The sequence below is a fragment of the Coregonus lavaretus genome (assembly GCF_964263955.1).
Source record: "Coregonus lavaretus genome assembly, chromosome: 26".
Taxonomy (NCBI): domain Eukaryota; kingdom Metazoa; phylum Chordata; class Actinopteri; order Salmoniformes; family Salmonidae; genus Coregonus; species Coregonus lavaretus.
This window is the reverse complement of record NC_140013.1, coordinates 10,796,417-10,804,242: the sequence shown is the minus strand read 5'-3', so window position 1 is coordinate 10,804,242 and position 7,826 is coordinate 10,796,417. Positions and strand designations below refer to the sequence as shown.

Below are 7,826 nucleotides of genomic sequence, written 5' to 3'. Positions count from 1 at the left end.
CTCTGTCTTCGACGTTACACCCCGGCGAGGGGTCTCTCATTTTATTGGCTCTACTCCAAGTCCTTCCTCCTGAATCACGCCCCTTTGAACAGCCGCTCTCTCGTTGCTCTGGAAACAGCCCGGTACCTGTGCACGTCATCAGCGCTGTTCTTCTGTGTGCTTCTCCTTTTCCCCATGCAGTGTGTAAATAAAGTTAATAGGCAGCCAAGATTAGGCTATTAGTCGACAGAGGTGGAAGTTAAGAGTGGTGCTGATGAGTAACTGAATAACAATCAACTTTATTATTGACTTGGTTTGTAAAAGTCAGTCAAATAACTACAATAAAACAAAAATATTAAAGTTATTTACAAACATATGAGAGAACATTTCTTTAATTAGCAAAAGCAGAACATTTAGAAATTGTAATAAATGAGACAGCTGCGTGTATTAGGAAATATTGCCCCTTTATTGAGCATTAGAATGTATATATTACATTACATTACATAGCAGTATGGAATGTTTTACCAAAAGTGTGTTGCCGGAAAAAACGAAAACACAAAACTTTACTTTCCAATATTTTGAATATAGAAAGGTAAGTGAGTTTGGCCTATTGGACAGAGAGTGGATTTGTGCTTTCCTGGTGTTGCTGCAATGCTGCCATCTAATGATACATTGAATGAACATTGATGACATTGACGTATGAACGTTTGTATACAATAATAACAATGGTAATATGAAATACAAATCTTAAATGAGAGAGAGAGATTCATGAAGAGATTCATGTAGGCTTTTTGTAGGCTTTCCTTTATGTTTTATGAGTACATGGTCAACTGAAGCCACTGCGGAGAAAGCAAAAGACAATAAGAGGTGTGGTTATTTAGGTCTAATTTCAGTGCCTATATCCAGTCATTCATCTTAAAAATGGTCCCTAACCCTAAACACACCATTTATATTCAAAGAGCAAATAGTGAAAACTAATTTACCTCCTTGATGTTGACTTTGATACTTCCATTATCATCTTTGTCCAGAGTCTTGAAAGCGCCTGAAAATGCACAAAACACTATTACTGAAGGGTAATGAAAAGAAAATAGTCTGAAATCAAGAACATAATCGGACTGAGCAGGGGAATATTGAGGATGAGTCACTTACGACACATGGCGTCCAGTCTCACCAGGCACCCAATGAAGTTGTCAAAGTCCATGTTGCCCTGTTCGTCACTGTACCTGCGGCCGATCAACTGGAATAGTTGGTCGTTGAGAGGGAAGCCTGCACACGGACATAACAGAGGAGAGACACCAATGTGACCAAACACACACAGTGGGGAGAACAAGTATTTGATACACTGCCGATTTTGCAGGTTTTCCTACTTACAAAGCATGTAGAGGTCTGTAATTTTTATCATAGGTACACTTCAACTGTGAGAGACGGAATCTAAAACAAAAATCCAGAAAATCACATTGTATGATTTTTAAGTAATTAATTGGCATTTTATTGCATGACATAAGTATTTGATCACCTACCAACCAGTAAGTATTCCGGCTCTCACAGACCTGTTAGTTTTTCTTTAAGAAGCCCTCCTGTTCTCCACTCATTACCTGTATTAACTGCACCTGTTTGAACTCGTTACCTGTATAATAGACACCTGTCCACACACTCACTCAAACAGACACCAACCTCTCCACAATGGCCAAGACCAGAGAGCTGTGTAAGGACATCAGGGATAAAATTGTAGACCTGCACAAGGCTGGGATGGGCTACAGGACAATAGGCAAGCAGCTTGGTGAGAAGGCAACAACTGTTGGCACAATTATTAGAAAATGGAAGAAGTCCAAGATGACGGTCAATCACCCTCGTTCTGGGGCTCCATGCAAGATCTCATCTCGTGGGGCATCAATGATCATGAGGAAGGTGAGGGATCAGCCCAGAACTACACAGCAGGACCTGGTCAATGACCTGAAGAGAGCTGGGACCACAGTCTCAAAGAAAACCATTAGTAACACACTACGCCGTCATGGATTAAAATCCTGCAGCGAACGCAAGGTCCCCCTGCTCAAGCCAGCGCATGTCCAGGCCCGTCTGAAGTTTGCCAATGACCATCTGGATGATCCAGAGGAGGAATGGGAGAAGGTCATGTGGTCTGATGAGACAAAAATAGAGCTTTTTGGTCTAAACTCCACTCGCCTTGTTTGGAGGAAGAAGAAGGATGAGTACTACCCCAAGAACACCATCCCAACCGTGAAGCATGGAGATGGAAACATCATTCTTTGGGGATGCTTTTCTGCAAAGGGGACAGGACGACTGCACCGTATTGAGGGGAGGATGGATGGGGCAATGTATCTCGAGATCTTGGCCAACAACCTCCTTCCCTCAGTAAGAGCATTGAAGATGGGTCGTGGTTGGGTCTTCCAGCATGACAACGACCCGAAAAACACAGCCAGGGCAACTAAGGAGTGGCTCCGTAAGAAGCATCTCAAGGTCCTGGAGTGGCCTAGCCAGTCTCCAGACCTGAACCCAATAGAAAATCTTCGGAGGGAGCTGAAAGTCCGTATTGCCCAGCAACAGCCCCGAAACCTGAAGGATCTGGAGAAGGTCTGTATGGAGGAGTGGGCCAAAATCCCTGCTGCAGTGTGTGCAGACCTGGTCAAGACCTACAGGAAACGTATGATCTCTGTAATTGCAAACAAAGGTTTCTGTACCAAATATTAAGTTCTGCTTTTCTGCTGTATCAAATACTTATGTCATGCAATAAAATGCAAATTAATTACTTAAAAATCATACAATGTGATTTTCAGGATTTTGTTTTAGATTCCGTCTCTCACAGTTGAAGTGTACCTATGATAAAAATTACAGACCTCTACATGCTTTGTAAGTAGGAAAACCTGCAAAATCGGCAGTGTATCAAATACTTGTTCTCCCCACTGTATATGCAGTAACAAGCTAGCTTTCATCAGCTGTCATGGCTGTTTGTTGTCAATATTATGACACTGTTATAAGGGCCTTATGATGACAAAGAAATATGCAATTCCATGTTCCGGTTCTCATGATCTCTGAGCTCACCTGCAGCTTTGAAGGCAGCGGGAAGCTCTTGTGAGGAGATGAGCCCTGAGCGGTCTGCGTCATTTGATATGTAGATGCCCTGAATCAGAGCGGAAATAAGGTTACACCGAGAGGTCAAAGTTCATAGCACCTTTTATTAAGAATGTATTAACATGACATTTATAAACAACATTCTTACAGTAGTGGAGTAAGAGGACTATTGGAAGTTGTAGGTGGTGTTTATGAATGCCTTGCAAATACATGTAAATCATTTCTAGTTCAAGGCAAACGTTTCACAGAAATGTCCATGATGTAACCCAATTGTTGATATACAGTGCTGATTGTCAAAAATGTAACAAGAGGACTGAACTCACCTGCCATTTCTTGATGTTGTTCCATAAATACTTGAACTCATGGAAACCTAGCTTTCCTGTGCTGTCGCTCTGTGTGTTCAGGGTTAAGGTAAAACTTAATATCAACTACTCTGATAGTAGTGTCAGCTTAGTATAGTATAGTGTAGTGTAGTGTAGTATAGTCCTCCATCCTAATACAGACTCTGATGTGGAAGGATACGTCCATGACAGCCACCATGCTCCTGCATGACTCGATGCTAAAGCCGTCAGTCTTCAGGTCAGTACCTGAAATGAACACAGACAGACCACTCCTTCACTACAACACAGTAAACCATTCCATGGAACCAGTCTTGTGCTTAGACAGACTCCATTATGCGTGCAGCATATGTCTAGATATGAGTAAAGTGTGTGTGTTTGTACAGAGAGTACATAGATACAAAAAGGCATGCATAGACATGCTCTTGAACATAAGGTATATGCACACAGAGGTATAAATACTATAAGAATGCAATGACAAAGACAAGTATAGACACAAGCATGGTGTTTGTGTAAGAATAGGACTCACGTTTGCCAATGATCCTGTTGAGGATGTTCATCAGTTCAGTGGGGCTGACCTCCATGTCCTATAATACACAGATAGTAAATCTTCATACACTGCATATGCCTACATATATTTGGGTCACAACTCAGCTCACAAAAGGATAAGGACACTGAGACTACTTTATCATTAAGTAATACATGATAAGTCATTTGCACAGATGGACCAAATACATTGTTTTCTCTGTATTTGTGTGTTTACGTGACATACTAGATCAACCAAAGTGATGCTAACAACTTCAAAACTCTCAGCTCACAAAGGGATAAGGACACTGAGACTACTTTAATGAACATATGTTTTAGGAGTACAATCATGGACCAAATGCATCGTTTTCTCTGTATTTGTGTGTGACATATTAGAACCAAAATTATGGTAACAACTTTAAAACTTCAAGCAGATATATTTGCAGCAGGTATAGCTTTAGGTTTCATTCCATATGCATCTTGTGTTCCCTCCCCTTATGAGTAAGGCCTTAATGAGGTCGGCTAGTCATCAGTTGAAAGTGAACCACTGCCAGACGAGTGCCCAGAAGAACATGCAATACATGTATCCAAACCCAACTACATGACTCACACAGCCTCCACCCCCACCCACACAAAACTAACCAGGCAGGAGTCAGACAATGGTAGGTATGCAGAGAGAGGAGGAACCAGTCTCTCTTCCTGCTGCCTGTGGAATAAACCAGTTTTTGGGTTGTCAAAAACCACACCATCAGCTTCTTACTCCACCACTGCCTGATCCACCACTGCGTGATCCAATAGCATACAGTAGCTGTAGAGAAGGGGAACATCTGTGGAGCCTGGGCTAGTACACATGACCAGAACCAAAGGGGGCGGAATCAATGATTTAAGCCAACAGGAAGTCTTTACTGTACTCTACTAAAGGGCTTCTATTGGTTGGCAGCAGCGAATGACAGACAGTACATTAGAAGCATAATTTCCAACATCTTTGGGTGGCTGGATGAACCACATTCTGAAGACTGGCTCCAGATGAAAGAGGGTGAATGGGTGGAGGGAGGGGTTTGGAATGCAAACCAGACTTAACTGGGATACAACAGGCGACAACAGGGTTTCACTGATTGTACCAGTGTACCATCAGCCAATAAGTGAAATATCATCCATGCCATGGATAGTTGGCTGCACCTACTTCAAAAGATAATATGCCACAAACAAATCTGTAACTTAATTAACACTGGTCGTTGGTCTGCTCTCTATTACAATAAACCACTAACGGTTGGTTAATGTAAATTATTTTACCAACTGTGTGTTGTCCTTGTGGAAATCCACATAATGAAACAGCCTCTTTAAAACATTCAACAAGAGGCCTGATTATACAATGACACACTTATAGCACTGTATTTGATGGCCAAAAGCCTAAGATGAACATCTCTCAATGACTCATAGCTAGAACTGACTTGACTTATCTGAGTTCTTTACTTTAAACAAATCAAATATGATTTGTCACATGCTTCGTAAACAGCAGGTGTAGACTAACAGTGGCATGCTTACTTACGGGTCCTTTTCCAACAATGCAGAGTTAAAGATAAAGATGAAAAAACATATATAATACACAGTGAATAACAAATAACAATATTGAGTACAAAATAATGGCTATATACAGGGAATAACATGATAGGAAAGAGGATAGGAAAGGACAGTAGGTTTGGAGGTGAATAGGATAAGATATGAGAGTAGTAGAAGTGCATAAGTTGAATAACAATAAGTCCTTACATCCCCAGCGAGTTGCTGGAACACCTTGCGGAACTGTGCCTCCTCGTCATTCTCCTTCGGCTTAGCATAGGCCAGAGGTCTGCGTGGTGGGGGCTAGGACACAAACACAGACCAGGTTCTGTTAACACTAACACTCACAGCCCTCTTCACTGCAGTCTGACATGCAGGCCAACAACAGTTGTGGCTCATTTGCTCAAAAGAGTAGTGTTTACTTCTAAAACTTTCCAATCCGCAGAGATCATAAGACTATGACGGTATTCTGAGATGTTATAAAGGGTGTTAAAGGGTTAACTCACAGGCTCTGAGGGCACAAATTGACTGGGGTCAACATTGCTGTTGGAGAAAACCAGATGGACCATTGTCTATTAGTATTTAATAACTACTGAGAGTGCAACGTCATTAATTAAGTCAGTAACCTGACAGTGTGTGTGTGTGTGTGTGTGTGTCAAAAGGAGCCGGGACTACCTCACAACATCCAGGATGCCACCAATTAGTTTTTTGGCTAGAAACATCTTGATGAGGAACTTCAGGTGAAAATCTACAAAAGGAGCCTAGAAAGAAAAAATAATTATAAGAGTTTGATCATTAAACATCTGATGAAGATCAATTTGTCCACTTTAAACAAAAAGGGGACAACAGAGAGAGAAAGCAAGATATATACATTTTATCCACCTGTAATAAATGTGTTATTAGTGTTGGGGCTCCCTCTGAAAACTTTGCTCCCTGGCCTGTATTGGTAAGCAGCACAAACAGCAGATGTCAAAAGTGACGAAGAAGACAAAACAAATCAACGTGAAACAGAGAGATAAACTTGTGAAGGCAATCTGATTGCCTTAAATTGAGAATAATACTTACAGCGACCAATGTGTTGCTGAAGTCGGCAGAGACTGATGTGATGGCACTCATACAGGGTACAAAAACCAGCTTTGCAAGTTATATTCAGAGCCCTTCGTATTCTACCTCAGTAATTGCGCTCCACACCCATGCCTAGGGAGCACCTTAGGGAAATACAGGTCTGGAATGACTCTGGGTCCTATAATCCGTAGAATTACGATAAGAATGACTGGCATTTGCCTAATAATTATATTACAGACACTGAAACCTATTCTAAAGGACACTTTTAAGGACACTTTTACTAAACTTTTATTATGTATGATTCACATTGATTTAACATAATGAGGTAATGAGGGTACACCGGCCTTGTGGTGTAATGTTAATGTTGAGCAGTGACGTAGGGGGCAAGGTGGTCACGGGGTGAAGTCGGAAGCCTATAGGGATGTTATAGCAAGCGTGTGTGTTTAATAAACGCCTTTTATAACTTTATATTAAACAGTATAAACGCACAGAAGTAGTCCGTGTCTTCATAAAGTAACCTACACGACAGGTTCATTGATTTACTGATGCAGTTTTACAAATTATTTCATGTAATTTCTATGCCCTAATAAATGTTAGTTAGAATGGCATTTTTCCATTCGGACTAAGATTTATTTGCCTAACCTACAAATTGAATGGAATATTGATGTCTGAAACGAAGGGAAACGTTCGAAAAAGAAGAAGCTACACTGCATGAACTTGTCCAATAAGAACGTTCAATGTCGTTCCCCTGTTAAAAACGTTTTCTACCGTTTGGTGTCCACTGAAGACCGCCTACATGGTGACGTCAGCCCAAAGTTACCACATCCACAAAGTCATAATTATGGCTAAACCCCGCCTATTTCTACAATTTATCTTCTTAAAATCTGATTTGAAACTCAACCTTCATCTTAACCACACTGCTAACATTATGCCTAACCCTAATCTTACATTAAGACAAAACATACATTTGTATTTTCCTGTTTTTACGATATAGCCAATTGTGACTTTGTGTCTGTATTAACTAGTGACAACCAGGCAGGAGTGCTTGGTACAAATGGCGAGCGCCATGAAACATGGTTACTGACGGGGGACTTGACAGAAGTGCTATTTGTATACATTTGTATTCACTTTACATGCCTGTTACATGAAGTGTCGGGTAAATGGATCTTAAACGTCAACAGTGTAAGTTGCCTTGTCTTCTTGTGCGTAGCACTAGTATCATGTCCTACCAAAACATAATCGGTAGATACTTGGAGCTTGTTTAGGACATTCTCT

The 7,826-nt window shown here is 41.0% G+C and overlaps 1 protein-coding gene across 3 annotated transcripts; it reads right to left on the bottom strand.

Annotated features, from left to right (window-relative positions):
* Positions 1-250: 250 nt before the first annotated feature.
* Positions 251-6,881, bottom strand: LOC311101859 (calpain small subunit 1-like). 3 transcript variants are annotated; one of them, XM_084143078.1, is made up of 12 exons: positions 6,552-6,662; positions 6,358-6,424; positions 6,162-6,247; positions 5,993-6,029; positions 5,697-5,789; positions 3,934-3,991; positions 3,589-3,653; positions 3,390-3,458; positions 3,037-3,115; positions 1,129-1,245; positions 963-1,021; positions 251-818 (listed from the first exon to the last, which is right to left on the bottom strand). In XM_084143078.1, the coding sequence occupies exons 3-12, from the start codon at positions 6,206-6,208 to the stop codon at positions 792-794; spliced, it is 651 nt and encodes a 216-aa protein (XP_083999204.1). In that variant the 5' UTR covers positions 6,209-6,247; positions 6,358-6,424; positions 6,552-6,662; the 3' UTR covers positions 251-791. The 3 variants fall into 3 exon arrangements, with proteins under 3 accessions (XP_083999204.1, XP_083999203.1, XP_083999202.1); XM_084143077.1 differs by having other exon boundaries at positions 6,369-6,424; positions 6,552-6,656; XM_084143076.1 differs by lacking the exon at positions 6,358-6,424 and having other exon boundaries at positions 6,552-6,881.
* Positions 6,882-7,826: the final 945 nt, after the last annotated feature.

Bases quoted from the DNA above. Each gene is read 5' to 3' on its own strand.
- LOC311101859 (XM_084143076.1), bottom strand. From the start codon at position 6,602: ATGAGTGCCATCACATCAGTCTCTGCCGACTTCAGCAACACATTGGTC. The intron at 3,654-3,933 runs GTGAGTCCTATT...TGTTCATTTCAG, and splicing joins CAACAGGATCATTGGCAAAC to GTACTGACCTGAAGACTGAC. The intron at 1,246-3,036 runs GTGAGCTCAGAG...GTCCGTGTGCAG, and splicing joins CGCTGCCTTCAAAGCTGCAG to GCTTCCCTCTCAACGACCAA.